Source organism: Stenella coeruleoalba, assembly GCF_951394435.1.
Source record: "Stenella coeruleoalba genome assembly, chromosome: 12".
In the NCBI taxonomy this organism is placed as follows: Eukaryota; Metazoa; Chordata; class Mammalia; order Artiodactyla; family Delphinidae; genus Stenella; species Stenella coeruleoalba.
In genome coordinates, this window is record NC_137158.1 from 13,080,754 (window position 1) to 13,108,493 (window position 27,740).

Genomic DNA, 27,740 nt, shown 5'->3' on the forward strand with positions numbered 1-27,740 from the left:
TGACACATGTGTAACAGTGAAATTATTTTTAAAAGGGGAGGGGCCATGGAGAAAAGAAACTTTCCTTAACTCCATGAGAAAGACAAATTTGCTAACAAACAACTGAAATATAATGAGGTCAGTGCCATATAAAATGTGTACACAGGGACTTATAAATGGTCTGGGGAGGTACCACACCTTATCCTCTTTATGATGTCAAAAGCTAAATTGTGAGGAAATTGGTTCTAAGGTCTAAGTGATATTGTGGTTCTCTATCCAGGAGAGAAAAGAATCAAAATTAAAGGACGTAGAGAAAGTTGAACCTTATACTACACTTATTATTAATAATTTGCAAAACCATATACCCTGGCTGATCATGTTCTTTTTCTCAAGCAAGATCTTAGCAGATTGCCATTGCCCTAGAAACAGAGATCTCTGGCTCCTTCCACTTCTGGGAGATGCCCAGTTTGTTAGCTTATGTAGTCCATTCGTCCCACTGCCTACGTGCACCAGTGCTCTATGTGGGAACGGTGCTTGGCCTCTCTGTGAATCAAAAATGACTGACCACAACTCTCTTGTTATGATAGCACAGACCGTCTGGTGATCTGATAAGATGAGGGCCCTTTGTCCTTGCACAGAGCATATCTTCCCTTAGAATCAGTGATTACTGAGAGTTTTCTCTTGTTAAATCCAGATACTCTGCATCTGAAGCCTTCAGTGGGTCCAGGGGCTTCTGCAGGGGTAGAATCACCAGGCAGGTCAATTTGCTGAGGAAGATCCGGCACAGAACACCCTGCTAAAGGAGCAACCCTTTGGGATTAGGAGTCAATAATTAAGTGCCTATAAAACACCCTGCCATTTTTTTTTTTTTTTTTTTTTTTTTGCTGTGCGCGGGCCTCTCACCGTTGTGGCCTCTCCCGTTGCGGAGCACAGGCTCCGGACGCGCAGGCTCAGCGGCCATGGCTCACGGGCCCAGCCGCTCCGCGGCATGTGGGATCTTCCCGGACCGGGGCACAAACCCGTGTCCTCTGCATCGGCAGGCGGACTCTCAACCACTGCGCCACCAGGGAAGCCCCCACCCTGCCATTTTGACTATGCATATACCTTGTTCTCAAGGAGGAGAAAGAAATGGGAGTAAGAGTCAGAAAGACCAACACTGAGTATGTGTTTATGGTCATGGAAAACTTCTGTGAAGATTAGGAGAGAGCAGCCGGAAGAAGGGATTATATTGCCTTTTGCAAACGTTTATCCAGTATATTCTATTCACTGTGAGGAATATGCAAGTCCTGCCTCTGAGAAGCTTACAGTCAAACTAGGGAGACAGCGTTTTACACCAATGCCGGTCAATATAAGGCAGAATGGGACAAATGGACTCCTGAAGAGAAAGAAGAAAATTATTTTATCCTTAGAGATACTTATCTCTGAAAGAGATGTTGGAAATAATGCCAGGGAAAACTAAAGGAGGACTGATTACCTTTAAAAAAAATAATGATCTGGGAACTGCAGGGAACTGGGTTCTTACCATCATCTGTGGATCAGGTTGCTGTGCCTGGGACCATGCAGTCACTAGGGTTGCCCCAGCTGAAGACAGACCTCAGTGTTTGACCTTTTTCATACGTTCCTTGGGATTCATTGAATACAAATTCCAAAAGCAGACTTTAATGACATTCAGAGAAAGAAAAGAGTTTGGTGCAGTGTGCCCTATTGCCAGCAAACATGGGGCCCAGAGAAGTTGCTCCGGTTTCTCTCCCTGGGGGAAAAGCCTATCCTCACTAAAAGTGACTCTAGCCCAGGACTCAAAGGCAATAATCCATTTGAACGTATATGATGGAAAGCCTGAGACCCCTTCTCCCAGGAAGTCATGAAATAACAGTGCTCTTAAACCGTGTGCCCCAAAGGGCACCCCTCCTTCAAGAAGAGAAGCCAAAGAGCTGCGATTATGGGCAAGACCCCTAACATCTGCAGCTTTCCTGTGGAAGGCATCTTTGGGTAGACATCAGCCTTGCCTGCTTTTTGGATATGTGTATCTTTAAATAATAGGAGAAACCCATTCCTTTGTCCCCAGTAAGGCAAAGATACATTCGGATCGGCTATGGCAATGGACCACCATTTCCGGCACAAGGCTGACAAATAAAAGAGATCAGAGCACAACCCCACAGTCACCCCCAGCACACTCTGCTGAAACCATTACCCAACTGCCCCTGTAGAGGCTGGCTGAGGACTGCTGGAAAACCTCAGGAGCGTTCGCTCTACCGAGTAATCCCCCTTTAGAATGACAGCGGAATGCAGTGGGAAATATCTGAATGTTGATGGACAAAGCATTTGGGGAGGCTAAAAGGGGCGAGGGAAGCCCTGCAACCAGCTGCGTCTCTTGGTGTCTTGCAGTTTTCATCTCACTGAGGAATCAAGCTATGATGTAACTCCAAGGAAAAGCGTCTCTCATTTTGGCAGATCTGCTGTACTGCTTCTGCATATTCACAGTCAAAACCACCATATTTTAAAGAAAATACAAAATGCAGAAGGGAAGACTATTTTAAAGCAAACAATTTTAAGTAAAAATAAAGTTGAATACTCATTTTCAATGATTTTAATTTGATGAATATTATGTTCCAACTCAAAAAAGAATATTGCACAATGCTTTCATATCACAATTGTTATTTTTCTCACTCTGGTGAGATTTTGATAAACATAGTTGGCTTTGGAAATAATACAGAAAATGTCTTAATTGGTTAAATAATTTCAATAGCCTGTGAAGAACTGAAAGTAGGATATTACATTCATAGAAAAAACAAGTACATATCCATAAATTCACTCGGCTGTAGTGAAAAATAATAAATTTCTCATGGATTTAACAAAACTTAAAGGAAACAAAATTGAGAATGCTGTGAAAATAGAATGTAGCTCCAAAATTTTTCAATGCAATCTTTTGCTTTTGAAAATCCATTAAACCTTGCAAGACTTCTAAGAATACCTGATCACATTGTAAGTCTCTTATATTGGAAGAGCTAACATCTGATATTTTTAAAGCAAAATCTAAAGAAATACAGATCTGAATTGTTAAAATAACAAAATCTGTGAATGGTGAGGTAAAATTACCCAAATAACATAAACAAACAAAAAGAAAACACCACCAGAAAATAAAAGAATCATGTCATGGCACCTATAAATATTTCTGTGTAAATTTATGAATCTATGGCATTTTCCCTAAGTAACAAACACAGTTTTCATCAGTTAGTTATGGAGTAAATGCTGAAAATTTAAGAAAATAAAATTTTAGTGGTCACTAAGCAAAATTAATTCCATGAAACTCTCCCAATTTTTATGAATTGGTTACAACAATTTTTGTCATTTTTCCTTTTTGCCTGCTCATTAGTATTTTTAGCAGAGGCGTAAATGTGGGAGTCCAGAGGGGCGTATAGGACTCAGATGCCAGATACACTTTTTTTTAAACTTCCATCTTGCATTTTCGTTGTTTTTAGAATTGTTGCTCATCAAATTCATGAACACACCCTACTTTTGCTATGTTTTTTATTTATTTCCAGGAAAATTCAACCACAGTATAAATAGAAAAGGCACAAACATATTAAAGGCATTGGCTGATACACCATTCACTCCTCGTCACTGGGTTTTAGAAGCTGTGAATTATTTCAATAATGTTGGTGTCTCTGTTAATGTTTAAGCTAGATATTCCACACCATGATTTTTTTTCAAATGGTTGTCCTAAGATGCAGTTCATTCTGCACATTTTGTGGCCATTCCAGGCATCTACTATCTGGAATATTTCCTCTACCACTAACTTCATCACACCCTAATATTTTATGACATACTTGAAAAAAAATCTTTGTAGAAGATACCCTCAAAAAACATTCTCCTCTCAAAAAGAAAAGGGCAACATAATGGATTAGTTCAATTATATGCCTTAACCTAGAAACACTGATTATGACTATATTTCAGAAAACCTAATTATTCCATTCAAAACTGATTCTCATTCATACTGATGATTGGAGATTTGCTTATAATAAAAGCTATAGAAATCATGTGAGTCTGGGATGGTGCCAGGATTGCCCATGGGGGGCAATTTTTTCAATTGGATGTTGATATTGGAATATGACTATTTATGATCTTGTTTGTTTATTCATTAGATAAGGATATGACTATTTGGTGTTTTCTATTTTCTGTTAATTTTTAATATTCTATTATTTTATTTCAAGACAATTTTTTAATTAATTTAGGTTAATTTTACTCATCTGTCACTCAGATTCCATTAGAGTTTGAAGAAAGGACTTAACCATAGCAGAGGCAGAAAAGAGCTCTGTATCCATCTGAATGACTTGGATCACACCATCACCCTCACTCTGCTTTGCAAGTACCAAATTTCATTATAAATGCAAGAGAAATAAAAACTTTCGATCCAAATGTATATCAATTATTTGTAATATTTTAAATTAAAGTCAAGAAGTATTTAAAGTTTTATCCTCTAGCCTGTTCACTCGTAGTGTAATAAAATTCCCACATGTTCAGAAAGTTATTTGCGTCAGACGCTAGTTTGTGATATATCGGAATATTTTTGCCATCAGAAGTATAAGCATTGGCAAACAGGGAACTTAACTGTGAGTCAAAAAATACAACAATACTAAATAAAACCCTTTTCTCATAGAAATTGTCTTTACAGTTCAGAAACGTTTTCAGAAATCAAAAGCCATAACAATTTTTAAAGTCTTCACACATACACACTCTAGTTTTCTTAATCAGTCACGAAAGGCTTGCAGGTCTGTGATGCGTTCACAATCATTCATGCTAGGACAAACCTACTGTAGCATTTCTTTTACTTACAAAAATCAAAACTAATTTTACATAAAATATAGTTATTTAATTTATAATAGCTACTGAATATGATTTGCTAATTCCACAAGGTATACCTTAAAACCTAATGTTTCTGTTCCAGAGATGAAGTGTGGATTTCCCTCTTGGCCTTAGGAACCTGGATAACGCTGTGGACTGGAGAAATGGGCCAATAGTATTACTTGTGTACTTTCTAGTTATCCTTGTGACACTCAGAGGCATTCTTTCTTTAATCTCAGTAAAGTGACATGATACATGATTTCTGCACCTAGAAAATGTGTCAACTCTTCAGTTCTCTTTCAGTTATCTTTTTAAAGACCTTACTGAAAACATGTCGATATTAACAAAGTCTTTTTTAAAAAAAAACCTATACCATTAGGGTTTCAAGTAGATTTCTGATGCATATTTTCACATAAACCTAAATTCAACAGCAGGTCTGACACTGAGATTTGAGTAATGTATGTTTGCTTTGAATCTTTAAAGAACATATTCTCTAACCTATATGTGGTTATAGATTATCCTGTCCGAATCCTAGCTATCAAGAAAAAAAAAGTTATCTATCTTGGGATTTCTCCTACCATATTTTAAAAAGATGCTGATAGCATCTAGGTCAGTTTTTATTTTCAGGCTTTCATTTGGGTAGATTGTGAGAAATATCCTGATATCACAGTCCTTATTATAAGTCCTGTACATATAAATAAACAATGCAAACAGAAATATAATTGAACTGTCAGTAGAAGATGTTCCTGTAAGTCTTACTGGTTAAACTCATACAGCTCCTTCTATTAATTTCTTCCATATGAAAACCAATTCATCCAAGGTTTTGGGCACAGAGCACTAGAAAGATCAACTTTAAAAACCGGCTTAAGTATTTAAGCTCTTAAGTCAGTGTTATTTGTTAGTGTTGTACCATGGTCAGAAGCACAGCATTGTACAAACAATAATGACACCTCTTCCAGAATCTCCTGCTTTGGATTCACGTCTTGAATTTACCCCAGGAAATATGTAGAGTGTTGTACTTTCTTTCTTTTTTTTCAGAAATAACAAATGGATGAAAGAAAATAAGTATAGGTTACCATTTTGTATGCACCACTACCAATACTTTGAAGAACTGACAGTGTATTCTACAGATACATGTGCCATAGACTATGAAAAAGGAAACACTTTAGTAAAAAAATCACATTACAAAGTGTATTATAAAAATAAATTACACAGCATGTGCCCATGGACCTGAAAGCTTTGCAAAAGGAAGAGAAATTTATTTTGACATAAAGATTGGATTGCTCTCATGCTACGTATTTTTATATTGTCAGCAACACCATGTTCAGTTTTTACATTTGTATCCTCAAAAAAATTCACTGGAAGTAGAAAGTTATTTCCAGTCATGATCAGTAGCATAGAGGACCTTAGTGATGGTGGAGAGCTGGAGAAATACTATCCGTTCAACAGGGACTCAGAAGAAGTACACACACCCAGTGTGTGCTCGGTTTACCATTTCATCTGGAGTTCATACGTAACTGGTGGATGATGATGCTTTCTACAAAGAGAAGAAAGACACGGCATTTTCAATTAAACTGAGACTCAAATCAGTAGTTTATGTGAGGGTCAATACCATATCATTTCGCTAAAAGACCATAGGTGTTAAACAAGAAAACAAACAAAAACAGGTTCATGAGCCCAATAGCTTCTCCTGCAGATCTTTCCTATTCTTGGGTAAGTTCTTTATATTGACACCGGAGCTTTACCCCTAAATTCTTGAAGATTTTTAGAAACCATGTCTAATATTCTAACAATATTCGATTGATTTTCCCCAAGCAAAGCACTGAACACAAAGACAGTCATTACTATATACAAGTCCCATAGTGGAAACCAGACTATTGCCTAGAATTTCTGTTCTGAACGATAGTCACATACTTTTACTTGTTTATGGGTGTAGATTTGAGTTTTAATAAGGAAATATTCATTATTCCCAAGAAGTCACTAAATACAGATGACTCATTTTTGTCTCTGATTGTTGCTTTTTGCATAATTCTGCATATGCTCTTAAATCTGAATTCATTTTTATAAAAGTAAATAAAAATAGATTCAGAAATAGCAATTAGAACAGTACCAGCCACAATGAGTAATATTTATATTTATTTGATTGATTTCACTTTTAACCTTTATGCCTTTGTGAACATTTATCATCTTTTTCTTCATTATGTCATCGAGGCCCTACTACATGCCCATCACCGTGCTGGGCATGGAACTACGCTGGTGAGCAAAATGAAGCAGGGCCCTGCCTTTGCTGAGATAAAAAGCAGAGGAGAGAAATAACGAAGCCTGAAATTGTTTCTCTGTCTGAAAAATGTACTACCTCCGGGTCAACTAATGTCAACGTTTATGAATAGCGTGAGGAAATTGCCACCTATTATGTTCATGTTAGTCTCAAATTCTTACTATTTACATTTTTTAACATGGATAATTAATATCTAAGTAAACATTAATTAAAGCTCATTATGTCATAGACCTAGAGGTTTACTTCACACTGACCACTAGGTGGAGATATTTCCATTCCTTCCCTTGACCTTTCCGAATTGAATTTGGGATAAAACAGATAAAGTAAATACATAAATGTTTTATATACTTAATAATAACCTAGCTATGAAGGTTTTTAAAAGCTTTTAAGACATAGGTATGATTTTTTACTGTACCAGAAACCCATAAAAATCATTATCTCGTTTTATCTTTGGAAAATTGTTCTAGCCTCAAATTTTTTCAGGGCCTAAAATTGTATCAAAACCTTCAGGTAAAAACTAAAAACACTAAATAAAATATTATGCAGGTAAAAATCAGGGTCTCACATTAAAATGTTGTTTCCCACTCAACACTTTTTCTTTTTAAAAATTTCTATAGTAGGTTTCAAAGAGGGAAAAGACGTAGGTCTCAAACCTCCTTAATAGAATTAAAGTATCTTCCCCATTTTCCTCCCTTAAGAGATCATAGGAAACATACACTTAAAAGAGTGAAGTCTAGAATTGTTCTTATTGTATACGTAATTCAGAATGCCTGTGCCTTTGTTTCCTCATTACAAAATGAGGGTATCAGATATCATCTCTCAAATCCCTGGCAGGGCTAATATTTTTTTACTACAGTACCTTCTTCTCTCCCCTTGAGTGTGCAAACCTCTAAATTCCTAGAGTTGCCTTCTCCTAATCCTAGCATCTTATAGGTTCCATAATAATAATGGCTTTTCAAGATACATGCACCCCAATGTTCACTGCAGCACTATTTACAATAGCCAGGACATGGAAGCAACCTAAGTGTCCAGATGAATGGATAAAGAAGATGTGGTACATATATACAATGGACTATTTATTACTCAGCCATAAAAAGGAAAATGAATTTGTGCCATTTGCAGCAACATGGATGGACCTAGAGACTGTCATACTGAGTGAAGTAAGTCGGACAGAGAAAGACAAATATCATATGATATCACCTATATGTGGAATCTAAAAAACTGGTACAAACAAATTTATTTACAAAACAGAAATAAAGTCACAGATGTAGAAAACAATTTTATGGTTACCGGGGGGAAGGGGGGAGGGAGGAATAAACTGGGAGATTGGGATTGACATATACACACAACTATATATAAAATAGATAACTAATAAGAACCTACTGTATAGCACAGGGAACTCTACTCAATACTCTGTAATGACCTATATGGGAAAAGAATCAAAAAAAGAGTGGATATACGTATATGTATAACTGATTCTCTTTGCTGTACAGTAGAAAGTAACACAACATTGTAAGTCAACTATACTCCAATTTAGAAAAATAATAATAATAGCTTTACAGAATTAGTATTTGGTGAAAATACATATGGCAAGAGTACATACATAGAAACAATGTCTTGGTTGGACCATTACATCTTATTATTATTTTTAAGGTAGCAAACTGGTAATCCATGCATGATATATATATTAATGCTATTAATCAGATTATGTTACTAAAAAGACTATCTCAAAAATATTTGACAATGCCAAATAAGAGAGTTTATTTTATTTTATTCAACTTCAATAATAAAAGATGGGGTTTAATATTTATGTACATAAAATTTACTTAAGGTAAAACAAACCCAAGTTATTTTATTTTATAACATAGAGACATATTTCATCTTGTTTCTAAAGACAGTGAGATAAGATCTATATGATAGTGGCTCTATCATTTGAAACTTATTAAGCATATTTGTTAAATCTATGTTTGCTTATTATCTATGTTTTCCCCAAATCTGTAAACTGACTCAGATAAGAATCACCCAGCCAATACACAAACTTACGAGAAATAAAAAAGGTTGTTTTAAGGTATTAAATTTTGAGGCGACATTACACAGCAAAACTATCTGATGCATAAGGAGTTCAGGGTTGCCAACAAAAATAATAATAAAATAAAAATGCTTCGGGCATTAATGACATTATTTGTGCTTTTTTTTTTAAGACAGAATTCCCAAGTCCCTTCCTTTTTTTTTTTATGATTTAGTACAATAAAATAATGTTATAGATTTTATTGAAGTTACAAAGTCAGTGAGCAAATCTTTTTTCCATCTACTACTCTGTCTTCATTTCATCTCAGAATAAGACCCAAATAAGTCATTAGGGACCTCTAAGGTGACCTAAGTACAACCAGATGTCATTCTGTAATCTAAATTTTACTCTTTACAGATACCACTTTTCTGACATTAGTAATCTATAAAATATATGAGGAAGATTGAGACCAAAGCCACAGTTAATTACCACCTCTATCAGCAAACTCAAAATAGAGAAGCATTTAAATTTGGGGCCCTCTGTTGTGTAGGTATTTAATAACAATTTCCATTTTTCTAACTGGAAGAAGAAAAAAACCCTCTAAATCTTAATCAGCATATGTACATGGGGACACTGGATTTTTACATATATTTTTTATATTAACAGTTGACCAAAGCACTTTTTCCTCTATGTGTTTCTCTCAAGTGTTATCTTGAAGTTTTTTTTCTTGAGAAGCTTCATGTAACACATTAAATACATTGTTTTCATATTATTGTGAAATGAATTCATTCTTTTATTACACTAGCTATTAGATAACTTCCATGGAAAGGAAGTTTAACGGATTATCAATTCCAAATTACACTTGATTTCTGACCTTACAAAGATGACTTATTTATCCTACTTGGGTGGTATCCCCAAAACTACTGGCCAGCCAGATGACTTCAGATCCAAAGTTGTATACATAAGACAGGATTTGAGGAGAAATCCGGGGGAGAATGTCTCTTGAGTGTTACAGTGGGGCAACCTGGTAACAAACTGGAATTCTGATTCCTCCCAGGAGAACCCCTTGGCTGTGGAGTAAGAAAGATGTATTCCCTGAAAAGTCAGTGCCTTCCTCCAGAGCAGTGCCTATGTTTATGCCCTGCCAAGCCTCAAGGGGACTCTTGAGCTCTGAATTTTAAAAATCAACTCTAGTAAATGAGACCACATCACTTCGATAGCCTCCAAATTCATATACCAAAGACAAAGCAAAGCAGAAGTTCAATTTATAGCAGGACTTTGCATCAGCAAAGGAGGGCTGCTTTATTCACAGGAAACTGTACACCAGCGTTACAGAAAACATTTCCTGTTGGATTCTGCATCAGTTTGGCCAGCATATGGCCTGTTCCTGTTCCATGGCTCCTACCCCCAGGAGCTCTGCCTGGAGAGCAAGGCACTGGCTTAGGGCTCTGCCTTTCTTCCTCCACCAGCTACCAAACCCTAGCTTTGACCTTGCTGCCTGCTGGGGGGTTTATCCTCCTGTAAAAATGTCCGCATTCTCTACACCTTTCAGAAGTAGGAGTGCCTAGATATTGTTTACTTTTAAGGTTCATTTTAAGAAACTGCTTCAGTATTCAGTCCTGTTCCTATCACATTCAGACGTTAATCAGAGTTCTGATAAAACATCTGTTTTAAATAGGAAATCCAATAAACTTCCCCTGTTGATTTGGACTTGTATTCTTCTTTTGGATTCAGCTCGGCTAATTAAAAATACTTCCGCTAATCAGTTCTGTCATTTGCTTCAGGAAACTTTGGAATCAGATGATACAAACTCTCTTGGGGTTTCTCAACCACCTAAGAGTTTATTTGCTTCCTTACAGAACATTTTCCACTCCATCATCAGGCCAAATCTTCCCCTCACCCGCCCCCCCAGGTTGCAGGAGTTACCAATCATCGCAGTTATGATTGGTAGATTTTTTTTCAGGCAAGCTAATTGTTACCTCTCACACAGATTACGGTTCCCCAGATACAAGCAAATTGGAACTAGTTATTTCATAGATAACATTAATTATAAATAAAAACTAAATGGTGGGGAAATAGCTGAGTACCTGAGCCAAACATGCTCAGGTTCTACTTTTTAGACACAGGTGTTAGATGCTAGATGCTGAGATCAGCTTAGGTTGATCTAAGTCTACGGTGGGTCACAGGATAGCATGGAATATTACACATTATGTGTGAAAATTGAGAAGGGCACTGTGTTTTTTAGATAAGGATAATGTTCATCAAATTGCTGTTTTGAGAACTTTGACACACAGGGTTTCTATGTAGAGAGCTCAATATCTCAAATCCTTTGGCAATATTATTATTTTAAAATATTATTTTTAGTCTATGTATGAATATACACTTTGCCTACTTGAAGTGGTTTACTCGTATGAAATCCTGAATAAGGTACTGGGAGAAACTGAAGCCCTGGTTTCATCATTAATAAGATAATGAGACACCCTAAGCGTTGGGGGTTTTCTTGTTTTGTTTTTGTTTTCATCTTTAATAAAAGGGATAATTATCGACCTCTAAAGTCTAGTTCATTTCTAAACAGCCCTTGGCTTTGCAATTCTGTCCATCACACATACATAATATTAGCACAAGTAGAGAGGCCAAAACTACTTTTACCAGGTAAGCAATTAATTATTAGTTCTTAGGAAAAGCACTATGGCAGACTCTTTTAAGTCGCTCACTGAACAAGAGTGAAGCGTCTCACCTTGTCACTCTAAGGAGGAATGCCAGAAGCATAAAGGATCATAGCTGAATGCTAAGCCATAAGCCAAGGTAAGGTGGTTTGCCAAAGGTTACACAGCCTTCCTCTGATCTCCTGGTCAGTCCTGTGTCAGGAATCTAGTCCGTAGTTGAGCAATCCACCTTCTCTCCATGTTCGCCTTAATATCTATCCTCAATCTAAATCCTGCTTACGGATGGTGGTGTTTGATCGCTTAAAACAGAAGCCTCTCTGATCTATTTTAGAGGGTCCTTCATGAAACTGAAGAGCGTGACAAATCACCTGGAACTTTTTCTTTCCTGAAGTGCTTTCATGCTCCTCTGGGGGAGTGAGAGAGGATGAGCCATTCGTAAATAATTCAAGTACGTTTGTGCTTCACAGGAAGCTCCCAGACCCCCTTAGCTCTCCACACGTGTGATAGCTTCAGAGGCAAGAACTCCCCGGTCCGGGACTCCTGGCTGTTCTGCATCCATTACCTGCCACGGAGCCTTTGGAGGGACATAGCAGTAACTTACACCGTCTAGAATGGCAGCACCCGGATTTCCCCTAACTCTGCTCCCTCTTTCCCTCTGTGCTCTCACGCATGATGTGTCAGCACCCTCCTTATCATTCTCACAGCTTTGTATTGCAAACTAAGGAGGAAGCAGGAACACCTCTTTCTTCTCCAACTCCCAGCCGTCCTCTGACTGTTAGTTTTCTTTCTCTACAGTAGAAGTACCAAGTTTTTTTACAGCATTTGCTGTAAAAATGTAAAAAATGACAGGCTTTAAACCCTGGCTTAGATTCTGAAATAATGGAGGCAAAGTTCTTAAAAGAGATTTTGAACAGAGGACAGAACCACCAGAAGGAAGTGTCAGAGGAAGGGCAACCCAGGGAGAAGAAACAAGTTGAGATAGTCAAGGGAAGGTGATCTGGCCACTGTGCGGGGCATTCTGTGGGCCTGGGGTGGGAGTCCAGGCGAGGGGAAGGGAGGGTGGGGAGAGAGGGAGACAGATCACAGAGCCTTGAGTGCCGCACCAGGGCTTTGCACGCTGTGGATAACGATTGGGAGGGCTTCAAATGGAGGAGTGAGATGATCGACTTGCACTTTGAAAAACAAAATGAAAAATGAATCAGGAAACGTTGAGGCTGGAGATTATGGGATCGGTTGGGAGAGTATTAGAGTCATCCAGTTGAGAAGCAGTTAGAACCTCCACTCAGGCAGTGATGGGGAAAATGGAGATGTGGGTGCAGCTGCCTCAGGTGTCAGGGGTTTGACAGGGGTACGAGAGACTTGCTGAATGAGTCTCCTTGGTGGGCGAGGGGGAAGGAGGGGCCTGAAGTGGCTTCTGGCTTTCTTGAGTGACTGGGTAGCTCAGGACATTCCTCCTGAGGTGCAGAATTATAGGAGAAGGAAAAAACTTGGAAGAGGGATGGAGGGGTTGTTGAGAATGGCTTTGAGAGGAACTAAGTTGGAGATGTACAGTGCCACGCTGAGTGCATGGTTGGAGATAGAGGTTTGGTCGTCATCAGCATATGGGAGATAACTGAAGCCACGGGAGTGAATAAAGTAACCAGAATGAGCATGTAGTGTAGGCAAATGGCTTTTGAAAAGATAAGGAGAACAGCAACCCTTAAGATGCGTGCACAAGCAACATGGATGGACCTAGAGATGCTCATACGAAGTGAAGTCAGTCAGACAGAGAGAGACAAATATCGTATGATATCGCTTATATGTGGAATCTAAAATATGATGCAAATGAACTTATCGATGAAACAGAATCATGTACATAGAGAACAGACTGGTGGTTGCCAAGGGGAAGGGGAGTGGGGGAGGGATGGATTGGGAGTGTGGGATGAGCAGATGCAAATGATTATATATGGGATGGATAAACAACAAGGTCCTACTGCAGAGAGCAGGGAACTCTATTCAATATCCTGTGATAAACCGTACTGGAAAAGAGTATTATAAAAAGAATGTATATATATGTGTAACTGAATCACTTTGCTGTACAGCAGTAATTAACACAACATTGTAAATCAACTATACTTCAATAAAAAAAAATGTATGCATACAATAAGGAGCAGGCAAGGGAGACTGAGGCAGGGCAGTCAGAGAAGTTCAAGGATTCCAAAGGAGATTAGATGTCTCAGTCACAGAGGGAGAGGCGCATAGCCTCACTCTGCTTTCACCCTTACAGAGATCCGGGGTTTATTCTGTGAAAAAACTGACCTAACAAGTTCTGGACCTAGGCACAAGAATGGGCTGAACGCAAGGGAGTGCCTAAACTGTGAGATTCTCCATTTCATCTCCCTGATCTGTTCCCGGAATGCAGGTAGCCTGCCTCAGGAAGGTTACTGGAGGATTTTTCTCTGTAGAAACTACTGGAAGATGCGCTTCAATAGGTAGATAGACAGATAGGTGATAGATAGACAGATAGATAGACAGACAGACAAACAGGTAAGCAAAAGAAGTAGAAGATAAGAAATCCAGGAAACGGAGGATTCAATGTAGGCAATAGGACCACAGCTGAGCAGCAGACGTAAAGGACAAGCATTCCAGACTAAGTAGGGAAGCAGAGGGTTGAATTAGTAAGGCCTCCAGGGAAAAGTATGAAACTGATGTGCTTAAGTGTTTGGAAAAATTACTCATAGGTGTTTGGTAGATCTATCGGAGCATCTGGAAAAAATACAGATAGATACATAGAAAAGCACGCAGACGAAAAATTAAAGCAATTATTCTTTTGAAGGGGGAACATGGTAAGAGGAAGGAAACATAATCATAGTACGCTAGTTGGCTCAGCAGGGAACAATATTTAAATTTACATTGTAAACATATGAACATGAAACATGCCGGCTGCCGGCTGCTCATTTATCAAAAAATGTGTGATGCAGTCATATTGTGAGGATGGGGAAAAGGGAAGGGAGGAGACATGTAAGAGGACTAAATTCTCAAACATCAAAACAATAACGGGAAGAAAAAGATATCCAAAATTTATCAATTTAGAGTGAGAAATAATTTTCTCTAAGGAGTAGAGCTGAGTTTGGAAAGGGGGTGTGAGGTGATGAACAGCTGTTTTCATGTCTTTTAGCACTGGCTTGTATTTTAACTGTATATGAGTTACTTTCATAAAAATAAAGAATAATTAAAGAATCAATGGGAACAGTGGGAGTGGAGGCAGAAAAGGCCGAGCGTTGTGTCAGTGGCTCCACTGGGCAGGCAGGGAAGGGCTCAGGGCGGTAGCTGTAGAGGGCTGCATGGCTGAAGGAAAAACTGTGCTGAAACGGAAGAGGCCAGAGCATACTTACATCCTGTGTGGAGGTAACAGGTGAAAAGGAGAAGCTGAAAGAGCAGAGGGTGAGGAGATAACCAAGGATGAGACTGGAGGAGGAAGTATGGGGGAAACACTGACGATCGGCTGGGTTAGGGAGGTTTGGGAATAATGCATCCCTGTTTACTGGGAAGCCCTCTCTGTGCTCATCCTGTTACCTCTTCCTCTCTCTCTCTGCCCTCCTGCTGCCCACATAAACGTGCCCTTCTCATCTAATATCCCTGGGGTTTTCCCAATCAGGAAAGTTTTGCTCTCTCCCCAGTATTCCAAATCTATGAAAGGCATGAGAAATTCAAATCTTTGTGCATCTCCCATTCTTGGACAGGTTTTTGTTTCCCTGAAATTATACTCTTCCCACACTGCACATCAAAGCTGTCTTCACTTGTTTCTTAAAGACATTCAACTAAGAGATCCGGTAATACCCTACCCTTAAGGAGTACACTAAAATCTCCAGACAGCCCAACTGTTCCCCGTCAACCTGTCCTCAATGAAAATATAATAAAGATGCCAGTAGAAACTGAATGACTCTGTTTAAGCAGGTGACCTAGACAGGAAAGTCATTTTCAAGAAATGATCAATACCTTTTGGGCCGTGTCCCATCTTGGAATGTTTCTGGTACCAGGCATGCTACATGGCCACCCTCGTAGAATGTGGAAACAGCCAACACACAAAAATTATTCTCAGGAGGGTAAGACCAGGGCTGCCTCTGTAGCTGTGTGGATGGGGCCCTGCCTGTCCCCAGAGGGAGCCGTCACACTGAAATCTGTGGAAATAGCACCCCTCCCTCCCCAGCACGGGACCTGACAGCAGCTGTTCATAGCTGCCCTAGTGAGACCCCTGCTATTTCACTACACAGTACTGTTTCAGGACAGGGAAAAGACTCTAACTTTTTCATCCCATTCACTCTTATAAAAGCACATGAAACTGCATCTTAAATACATGTTATACTCACACATAGAAGCCGGAGTAGGAGTGCATTGAATCCTCCACCTCCAGTCCTTGGTGGCTTTCATTTCTAATATGCAGTTTAAAACCAAGCTAGCCAATAAATGTGGCGTTGGTTCTAAAATTACAAAGGAAAACTGCCACGGCAGTCGCACTTTATCATTTCTGAAAAGCGAATATGTGTCGTGCCGCCAAGTTTTCTTAGCGGTTGTCCTCTGCAGGTGGCTGTATTCCAAGATCCAGATGTATAAACATCCTGTCCACTCACGGTTAAGCTCTTACAGCCTCTCCCTGCGGATGGAATGAGCTTCCGGGCAGAACCGACATAAGCATGGTGTGAGCAGGTAAAAAAGAAAACAGCCGCAGTGACACTCGATTAGGATAAGGGTCACTGAAGAATGGCAGGTAGTATAAAACAGAACACAGTGTTTCGTTCTCCTGACGCCTTCGTTTGCTCAAATACAGCATGTACAGTAACACCGAATAGCCTAAATGCCAGGGAGGCATTTGAAAAACAGTGGAGCGTCCTTGTTTCTGAAAGGGATAATGTCCACTTTACAAAAGGGGGGAAATTCCCTTTCAAAAAGACACGAGTCAGTATTCGAAATGGCAAGATCTGTTGTTTAAACTTGTTCAAAATCGTATTTCATAAAGCCTTTTTTTCTCAGTCTCCCTCTCCTTCCGCCTTGAAATTCCATTATTAGGGCATGTCTCCCGTAGTTGCTCAATATTTTAAAATACATTTGCTGAGAACTGAGCTGTAGGCAACAGTGATCTGATTAAGTACATGTGAATATTGTGAGGGGTCTATCTCCTTCATCCACAATTTGAGCCCAAGTTCTACAACGGACAGGAAGAACAGTGTGGAAAGAACTCAGAGGACGGTCTCTATACCATGAAGCACGGTGACTCCCGGGCTAAAAACCAAACATGTGTCTTTAAAAAAAAATCTACCTTTTACTAAATATCAGGACTATTCAATGATTCTGGAACCTTCACAATTTAGAAGTAGAAAATAGCAACCTGTAACTTAATACTCATTGTGTTATTGTGAAGTTCACCCAATTGCCTCAAAGATTTCGACAAAGGTGCTGCCTACCTGAGACCTCAGATGCTAAGCTGGGGGTTATCAGCCTTGAGCTCATTTGTGGTTATTTGACTACCAAGCACCATGTCCACGTCAACATGGTTAATCTTCTCACAGACACTGGCGTTCTGCATTCACACACTCTTCATGCTTATGAAAACATGCTTAAAATTAACAATGATACAAACACAGGTAATAATAATACACTTCACCACACCACACACACACACACACACAATCATGAACTGGTTCTATACTTGCAAAGTCAAGTCCACACTTGACTGTGAAAATGTTTCAATTCAATTAAGCTATGCATGATGTCATTTTATTTCTTGGCAACAATGTATCAAAATTTACTGTCGCTATTTTCTATCCATTACAACCTCTCTTGAGCTATAAAGGGCCATTTGGCAGCTCTATTCAAACTGCTCCACAATTTAAATCAGTTGCACACTTGAATAGAGCATGAGTCTGACATTAACGGTTTTAAAATTCCAAAATCTTTACAATACACACTCACACAAATAAGTAAAACTCTGTTTTTAGTATTCCATATTTCGTTTCCATTTTATTTCCCATTCAAATTGTTTCCTGAAATCGTCTCAGAGGCTTTTGTTTCTGCAAAACCTTAGAGGTCCAGGCCCTGTGATAACTAGGAGATGGGTTTTGTCTGGGGGGTTTTATTTGTTTGTTTGTTTCCAGCACATGAAGCAAATTTGGAATCTGATAGAGGGCCAATGACAATTGTTAACCTATTTCCTGTTTCATAAAAGAGTTTTTGAAAAATCAATTATGGTGGAACAAAGCCTATTATATTTGATTTACAATTAGGAGCCGGCTTTGGCGAGGCTGTGATCCAGCCCCCATATCTTACTGATTTAACTAATGGGTCCACTTTCTAGAAGCAAAACTGGGTCTAGAAGTCGGGCCCTGCCTCGGGCCCAGCACCCTCCGCAAAGCACACAGCACACGGTAGTTTTGCTGGTTAGTTCTGTTCCCCAGCATCAAAACAAATCCACAAAATAGGAAAGACACATGGCTATTAGTTGATTATTTTATGAACAAGATATTGAAAACTTAAATTAGTACATGTAGAGAGTTGGCACGAACAGAGGGCAGCAGTAGCATCTGCACGACATACCCCCTCCGCCACTGCCCTCAGCCCTTCCCCCCTCCAGGAGAGGTAGCGCTGCCGGCTGCAGATTTCTTCAGCTCTATTTTCATAGACTGAGTCTCAGCTCGAGGCTCGAATTTGGTCAGATTTCCTGCTCCTGGGGCTGCCACTACTGCCTTTCCTGCTTTCATACCTTTTGACATAGGAATGCGGGTGGGTGTAGGCCGCTGGGATGACCCGTCTTGTCCCGACTGTAAGAGAGAAAATACAGAAACGCAAGGGCAATGTTGGTGAGTTTCCCCCGGAAATGCCATCAGTCTGCGCATAAGCAGGGCTCTTGCCACAGAACTACCCACAGACGACCCCTCTCCAGATCAGATTATCGTTAGCAAGTTGGAGTTGGTGTCTAGTCCACTCCAGTCGCCCCCCTTCCCCTCTCCCGGAACATCTGTGCACCCTTCGTTCTCTTCTCAAGCCCCTGACCTACCTCCTCGACCCTTACTGAAGACAGCCTTCACTCCTACTTCACAGAGAAGCTGCAGGACACCCTGTGTATACTCAGGCATCTTTATTCCTACTGTCCCCCAAATCACCTCACTTGCTTTACATGAAGCAGCTCTCCTTTCCCCTCCTAAGGAGGCCAGATCTTCTCTTTTTTGTATTGTCACTGCTGACCACACCCTTTTTTTTTTTTTTTTTTTTTTTGCCATGCCGCATGGCATGCAGGATCTTAGTTCCTCGGCCAGGGATGAACCCGTGCCCCCTGCAGTGAAAGCTCGGAGTCCTAACCACTGGACTGCCACAGAATTCCCCCACAGCGCCCTTCTTGAGGTGCTCCTAAAACTCTCCTGCTGTGATTTCTTACTTGGGTCTCACCCATCCCCCTCCCGTCTCTGACGACTCCTTTTCACTCTGGCGCTGGCTCCCGGTTCCAGCTTGCCTGCCTTCTAAATGTGGGTGTCACCATTCTCCATCCTTGGCCCTCTTTTCATTTTTCACATTCACCCTGAGAATCGCCTCAGTTGTCACCCACATGTTGCTGAGTCCCAGGACCTCAAGTCTTCAGTGCTCTCCTTAAATGCAGATCCAGATTTCCAACCACGTGCTAGACATTTTCAGTGTCCCTCAGGCATCTCAATTATAACAGGCCCCAAACATTACTTAACTTCTCCCCCAAACAGTAGTCCCCCTGAGTTTCTCATTTCATCCACCTCTACAGCCAAGCCAGAAACCTCAGAGCTGCCCTCTGTACTCAGTTTGTCATGAAATCTTCAATTCCGTCTTCAATATATGTCTGTCCTCATTTTCGCTACCACAGTTCAAGAATACGCCATCTCCAGCCTACAGAACTGCAACAGTATCCCCGTCCTCGGCCTCTATTTCCTCCAATTTATCCTTTAAATGGTTTTACAGACATACCTAACACAAAAATAATGTAGTTTTAAAAATCATTACCTTGTTTCTGGGTCCCTTTGTCTACTCTCTGAGATTAAATGTCAGTTTCATAAAAAGACCCACACATCTTCAGTATCTGACCCCAGTGTGCCTCTCCTTTCCTGCTCCTGCCTTTTGTCTCCAGCCCCAGCCGCCGCAGCGCAAAGGGACGGCTCACCTTCCCCAACAAGCCAGTTCCTCACATCGCCATCACCATCGCCATCACCGCGCCTGTGCACATGCTGCCCTCTCTCTGCATCTGTGAAGACCTCTTCCCCCGGCGAAGCCTTCTCTGCTTGTTCCTTTGTACATACCCCTCTCACAGAACCACTAAGGAGGTTTCAATCCTGCCTCTCCCACTAAGAAGAACTTCAACACGTCCTCTTTACAGTCGGCACCTAACCCCATGCCTAAAGTGCTGCTAATGGTCAATAAATGTTGAATAAATGCACAAATGAACTAACCACACTATTCGATTTCTAAGAGGGGTATTCCCAAACTTTTTGTTGCCCTTGATCTTATGGGATCTGATATAACTGAAGTATGTGAATCATCATTTAGGCCTTAGAAATCTTAGACAGTTGTTTTGAAATCCTATTTGTGTAGGGGCTTTAGTCAGTAATCCAAAGTGTTGCTGCAGAAGGGAAGCCTAGCTTGACCTGACCCTTAAGATGGGAATAAGATGTTCCAGCAGAAGATCTGCTCTAAATTACAACAATTACACCTCCACTAGCTTTTATAAAAATCCAAGCTACGCTGTGTTGCTTAAATAAAAGCAGCATTGAACCATTTGAGAAGGGTGAGCAGTGCTGAATGCTATTCAGCTCCCATGGAGCCAATAACAAAAAGCTTCACTGGCAAAGCAGTTAGTGAGTAATTCACACTTTGGAGCCTGTCTTGGGTCTATGCTTGTGCACAGAGAATTAAAGTAAATTATAGTGAAGATATAGGAAAATGAGCCACAGTTTCTATACTTAAATAATAAGCTTCCTCTCCTTCTTAAGAGTTTCTAATATATGCTGCAGAATTTATTCAGAGATTGGGAATCATAATTTCTAGTCTATTAGTTTAAACTAATATCTAAGTAGTGCATGTTCTTCTATAATTTCATCTACCAGTTGTCTTCAATAAATGAAGAAAATCACTGGATGTATTTTGAAAAATAGAATTTATTTTTAAGTTCTGGCTTTTATACTTTGGACATGCTTTTTTATAACCCTTCATTTAGCCTCCCAGCTGGTATTAACTAAATATTTATCGAGCACCTGCTCTCTGCACGATACTATTAATACAATGTACTGTTTAGAAATATAAAGTCACTTCTTTTTTACTTTAAAAAAATGTTTTGGATATAATAATCTTTTAATCTTACTTTTCGAATAAAGTATGACTATGACCATATGTAAATGTAACCCAGGAATAGTTTATTTATTTATTTATTTTTATTTTTTGGCTGCATTGGGTCTTAGTTGCTGCAGGCGGGCTTTCTCTAGTTGCGGCGAGTGGGGGCTACTCTTCCTTGCAGTGCGAGGGCTTCTCACTGTGGTGGCTTCTGTTGTTGCGAAGCACGGGCTCTAGGCACGCGGGCTTCAGTAGTTGTGGTGCTCAGGGCTCAGTAGCTGTGGCGCACGGGCTTCGTTGCTCTGCGGCATGAGGGATCTTCCCGGACCAGGGCTCGAACCCGTGTCCCCTGCATTGGCAGGTGGATTCTTAACCACTGCGCCACCAGGGAAGCCCAACCCAGTAACGGTTTCAATTATTTTCTGCATATTGACCATTTCTCCCCAGTCTCCATTTTTCAAAATACTGTAAACATAAAAACCAAATTTTAAACCTCATTATTCCCACATGCTGACACTGCAAGAGGCCATCTTTGCAAGGATTTTTGCAGTCTCCATAATTGATGTGAAAGAAAAATTATCCCTCATAATTGGCTCAAATTCATGAAGTACTAGGCCACTTTTTACTCCTATTTCTTGATGTAGACAGTCCCCTAGGAAACAGCTCGTAGTGGGTTCGGCTGGAGCCGAGGCACGTGCTTTTGCTGTATTTTGGGCACTGCGTTGTTCTCACTCCCCCCGCACACCCCCGCGCCCCCCGCCTTGGCGTGAACTTTGGAGCCCCCTCTACTCACCACTGACTGGGTTCCTCTGGCCGATGAGGTCGTGACCGGTGTAATGGTGATGGTGCTGGTCACTTTGCTCGCGCCAGGGCGAGGCGAGACGTGGCTCCTGGGCGAGCGAAGGACTGTGCCGGTGGACACCTCCTTCTCCGCGGCCACGCTGACAGGTCGGACAGTAATCACCGGGCTTACTCCCTCAGCCACAGTCCCAGGGGCGCGCTTAAACTGAGAACCTAAGTGAATGTGAATTTTATTGTCTTCCGTGGTTATGATATTGGCATTGGAGTTGTACTTCCGGACTGGGGCTGGCACAGTCTGCTTCTCCGGGGTGACCTTGAGGACAGTCCTTCCCACGGGCATTTCCTGGGATTCGGAAGGGACGGTGATGTCCGCCGGGGCCGCCGATGTGGACACGGTCATGATCTGAATGGGGGACGTGGGCCTATCCACAAACGGTCCTCTTCCGCTTTCTGGTGTCTTCTCTCTGGAGAAGGTAGTAATTGTGACTGGGGACATGGCTCGCTCCGCGCTGAGAGTAGCATCTCCGCTTTTCTGTTTCTGAGACATGACATTTGGTGACGGGATAATGGTTATCCTCGGTTTCTGATTCCCTAGGGTGGGAATGACGGTGGTACTGGAAAAAAATTCTTCCGCCGTGGGGCTCGTAATCTCCAAAGTGGCAGTGCTGTTCTCATGGTCCGGCGTCACTCGAATGTGCAGGGGCTGGCCCTGCTTGGGCGAAAGAACCAGCTCTCCTGGGTGCCCCGGGCTGGAACCGGCTCGAGGCCCCTTCTCTTGAGTCACCGGGGGCCCATTCTCCCTTTTCCTCATCCATGGAATCCAAGACTTCCTCATGGTGAGCTCGTTGGCCGCGGGCGGATACCTGTCTAGGACAGAGGAACGTTCCACAGGTTTCTTCAGCCCCACCTGTCGAAGGTTACTCATGATATGGTTTTCTTCTTGAAAGGATTTGCGTATAAACACTGCTGGCGTGTCCTCCTCCGCGGCTTCGCTGCCGACCGCATCCGTCTGGACGCCGGTGGACGTCACGGGGACATCCACCATCCTCCTCCCATTCACGCTGGGTCGGAGAGCGCGGCTGTACCGCTTGGACAGCTCCAACTCTTTGGTCAGATTGAGGACCTCCTGCCCCATGTTCTTGTTCTTATTTTCTTCTTCCATAAATCTTTGCTGAAGGACAGAATAATCCACTTGGAGCTGAGAAAGCTGATCTTCTTTGTTCATCAATTCATGAATCTTCTCTTTAAGGGCTTGGACTTCTGCTTTTAAGTCTCGACTTTTAGCTTCTTCCAGCCGAAACCTGTGTCTCAGCTCAGCTTCCTGGCTCACCGCCTCACCTTTCTCTATTGCTTTATTCTTGGCGATTTGGTGTTTTATCTCCTCCAGCTGCTGAGAGAGGAAGTTGGCCTTATCCTGCTCGCTTCTAAACTTCTGCTCCAGCTGGCCGTACTCATCTTCCGTCTTCATCAGATCCCCTTCCACCACCTCCAGTTGCTGGAGACGTTTCTTCAGTCTCTCGATTTCAAGTGTTAGCTCCTTAATTTTGTTACCTTCTGGGCAGGTGAGCTCAGGTCCTTTTCGAGACCTTCCTCTTGTTATTTCTCTCTCCACCTCTTCTATCCCATCAAGTCTCTTCTTTAATAAGTCAACACTGCAGCTTAATTCAGAGGATTTTTCTTCTTCACTTTTCAGTTTGCCTATTAACTCATCTCTCTCTTTTGTCAAATTGTATACCTTTTCCTCCATTTCGGATTTCAGTTTTAAAAGCTTCTTACTTTCTTCGATGAGCTTTTCCGTCACATCCATAACCTTGCCTTGTTCCACCTTAAAATTTTTATTGAGTCCATCCACTTTTCTCTCTTCCTGCTTTATTTTTTCCATCATGTTTTTCCTTTCATCAACCAGCATCACGGTAAAGGACTTCAACTTTGTCAGATCGTCTTTCAGGCTTAATTCAGCCTTTTCCAATCGACTTTCAGAACATTCCAGTTCTTTAACCCGACTCTTGACTACCTCCAACTCATTGAGCAGGTCCTTGGTTAAGTTCTTTTCTTTCTCCAGATTTAAATGCAGCTGGGTGCACTCTGATTTACTCTTGCTGAATGCTTCTTCCAACTTCTCCAGTTCAGACATTCTCACCTGTAACTTCTCGACTTCAAGTCTGAGCTCTCGGCTATGGTGCTCCTCCTCCTGCAGCTTCTTCCTCAGCCCCCTGCACTGGGATTCGGTTTTCGTGATCTCCTCATCTTTACCCTCCATCTCAAGTACGCGCTTCCGAAGCTTTTCCACCTCTGCCATGAGACTGGAGTTGCCACATTCCCCTTTGGCAATTTTATCTCTTAGCTCCTGAAGTTCTACTTCTGCCTTTTGAAGATTTTTGTTGGTCTCTTCCAGCTCCTCGATTCGTTGAGTCAAGCCAACCAGCCTAAGTCTGAGCTGCCTGTTGTGAGACTCCTGATTGGCCAACTTAGCGCTCATCTCTTCATGCTCCTGGGAAAACCTGGAAGCCTTGTGTTCAAAATCCACTTCCAACTTGAGCAATTTCTGCCTGTCTTCTTTGGATTTAGAAGTGATGGCTTTGAGCTTTTCTTCTTCTTCCCTCAGTCTCTGAGTCAGGTCCTGTACTTTCTGGCTTTGCAGGCCAAGTTGCTCGATATGCATCTGCCTTTCATCCACCAGCATGAGTGCGAAGGACTTGAGTTTCACAAGCTCATCTCTCAGTTTGTTGAGCCGCTTAGCATTTTCCTTTTCTTTGCGGGCTTGGTAAGCCTTTTCTTGTTCAAGGAGTTTTTTCAACCTAGAAAACAAAATATATTAAAACATTCTATTTTATTGCATTAAACTTTATATATTATATCATACATAAATATTTCATACACATATTAAAAGATTAGTCTGCAAATAAGTTTCTCTTAGGTATTACATAAAAACAAAATAAAATGCTGTTACAATAAATCCCTTATCAATTACTGCAGGATGAAGGTTTAACAAATAGCCATTAATGAAGCTAATCAGAAGGCAGGATGCTGGCTACCAGTACTGAAGGGTAGCGACTAGAAGGGGGCACGAAGAGGGCTTTTCAGGTACTAGTTTCTGTTTCATAATTTGTGTGCGCAGGGCGTTAGCGATGGGAAGAATAGGATGAATTGTGACAACTTTGCAAAAGATAACGTGGACTTTGTGACTGCTTACTAACTGGTGGGAAGGGAGAGAGAGAGAGAGAAAAAAATGACTTCAGTGCTTTGGGTCTGAATAATTGCAAACAGTAATACTTTTAACAGAAACAGGAAAAACAGGTGAGAAAGGGTATTGGCAGATATTGAGAACTGAAGCAACAGCAAGTTGAAAGGTATACCAGACGATAGTTAACAGTACTGTACTGTATACTTAAAATTTTTTAAAGAGGGTAGATCTCATGTTAACTGTTCTTACCATGATTGAGACAAACAAACAAATAAATAAACGTGCCAACAATTAGAAATGTAGTGCTCTGAAAATAAGTCCTATAAATTTTACAGCTCATGTACACCTTAACCCATAGCCTTAATGCCTCCCCACTGTCTCTACTCCAGTCCAAGTACTCAACATCTGCTGATAATTCTGCAACAGCCTCCAAACTGGTCCCCTCACAACCTCAGCTGTGCCACTTCCTAGCTGTATGATCTTGGCGAAGTTATATAACCTCTGTGTATCTCACTTTTCTCACTTATAAATTGAGCATCAAAATAGTAGCTAATTCCTAAGGTTTGTCTGAGGTGCATATCAGTTAATATATGGAAAGCACATATAATAGTGCCTGGCCCATAGTAAGTGTAGCTAAAACTACACTTTATATTATAAATGTATAATTATATTATTATGTTTATGTTATCATTATTATTATCATTACTTACTCTCACCCAAATTCTAATATAATCATGTCATTCCTGGTAAATGGAATATTTATAAATGGCATATTTCCTGCCGTGTCAATAAACAAAGGGTGTCACAGTCATCAACAACTGCAGCCCTCCAACATGAGCCAGTGAGCCCTGAGGAAACTCAGGGCTGAAAAGAATACCTGCCATCTAGCAGCCATCAGACTGCAGCCACTCCCTGAAGTGAGCCCTGAGGAAACTCAGGATGTGCAAATACAGGATACTGGCCCTAGGTTGCTGAGGTGCCTATCAAAGGAATGATTTCAGTGAGCCCAGACTCTTGCATCTTCCCATACACAGAAATGCGCTACATTCCTTAACTTGAGATACCTGGTTTTCTTTAATTAACAATAATCTTTTAACGTTCCGACTACCTGCCCTTTTGTTGCAAAACTCCTATATGTCCTGGCTCACCCCTTGCCTCCTTGGAGCAGTTTCTCAGTTATCTGAAATGCTGTCTTGGGGCTGTAGTCCACATTTTGCCCCCAGTAAAGCTTAATTTGCAACTCTCACGTTGTGCATTTTTTTAAGTCAACACTCCCATGGCTTCCTATTGCTTTAAGAATAGAGGCATGAAATCCATAACAAGGCCCAGACTGATGTGATTCCTGACCACCTGGGCAGGTTGATCTCAAGCTGATCTCACCTGTTATCTAAGCTCCACACATTCCTCAAATATGCTGGACCCCCTGCTTAGAAGTACCTCCCTGCTCTTCCTTTCTCTCTGACACACACACACACACACACACACACGTGAACATATCTGGTTGACTTTTTATCCTTTGAGTCTCACTCAAATGTCACTCCCTTCAGGAAGCCTTCCCTGACCAAACTGACTAAGTCAGAGCCTCTTAGAAACTCTCATAATACCCTGCGGTCTTCTTTTTTAACACTTATCAACTTATAAGTTTTTCATGTCTGCCTACCTCTGTTCATGAAAGTTCTGTGAGAGTGGGTGCCAGGTCCTTGTTCACCCCCTAGCACAATGCCTGGCACATAGGAGGTGCTCAAGAAATATTGACTGAATGGATAAATGGAAGAAAGAACAAATAAATAAGCTTGAGCTAGAAATACAGCTCACGCCACCTACACAGGGCTGTGTGAACTAAAGTCCTTACAATGCTGAGCTGAGGATAAATTTTTGTCGAATGTATGTCATGGTTGTTACTAGGCCAGTAATTGGATATTACTAGTGGCTATTAGACAATGAATGTGTCTGATCTCATTAGCAATGCCCTCTCTTAAAGAATATGGTCATCCTAGTCATCAGCTCTGGGAGAAGAGGAGTTTCTCTTAAGTGGGAAACCTCACATGAGAGAGGGAGCCTTCTCTGTGTGGACTGGAAAGATATCCTAATGGTCTGTCTATCCCTAGTTCTGGTGGATGAACAACCTTTTTATCTACCTTTCCAGTCAATTTGGCATTCCACTTTCAGGTGTTTTTTTTCTTCTTCCCCCATATCTAGAAAGCCTCTTTTTTTTACATTAAACAAGCATTCAGAAGCATTATCACATCATTGTGCAACTATTCACAAAGCATAAGGACTATCGCACAAACAATTTTCTAATAGTTACAATTTCACTTTGTGCTTTCAACACTTAATTTACTGTACATTATGGGGCATTTCCATGTAATTATGCTATTGAAGGAGCAAAATAAGAGGATTTCTGTGTTCTGACTGTTATGGTGTACACATTTATCAAAACTCATCAAAATGTATAATTAAAATTGGTGGATTTTGTAATATATAAATTATATCTCAGTTTTAAAATAGATTAAGAAAAATAATATTAAAAGCCCTGCAAAGTGTTCTAAGATGTCAGATAAAGGGAGAAAAGTTGTAAACAAATATAAAAGGGTGGCTTAAAATAGGATTGAAAACATAAAATAGCTTATTAATCTTAAGGCAGAAAGAGGTGAAAGCAGAAGT

At 40.8% G+C, this 27,740-nt stretch overlaps 1 protein-coding gene across 5 annotated transcripts in view; it reads right to left on the reverse strand.

Moving 5' to 3' along the window:
* Window positions 1-2,360: 2,360 nt before the first annotated feature.
* Window positions 2,361-27,740, reverse strand: part of FILIP1 (filamin A interacting protein 1) — a gene marked incomplete at its 3' end in the record, with an annotated part of 194,184 nt that continues 168,804 nt past the window's right edge. For 4 of the 5 annotated variants that reach the window (XM_079938858.1, XM_079938857.1, XM_079938859.1 and 1 more), the window contains 2 exons: window positions 21,885-24,690; window positions 18,361-18,567 (listed from right to left, as the gene is read on the reverse strand). In XM_079938858.1, the coding sequence (XP_079794984.1) occupies window positions 18,361-18,567; window positions 21,885-24,690 (3,013 nt within the window). Of the gene's footprint in view, window positions 6,359-18,360; window positions 18,568-21,884; window positions 24,691-27,740 lie in introns of those variants that run through there. The other variant, XM_079938860.1, reaches the window with a different exon arrangement.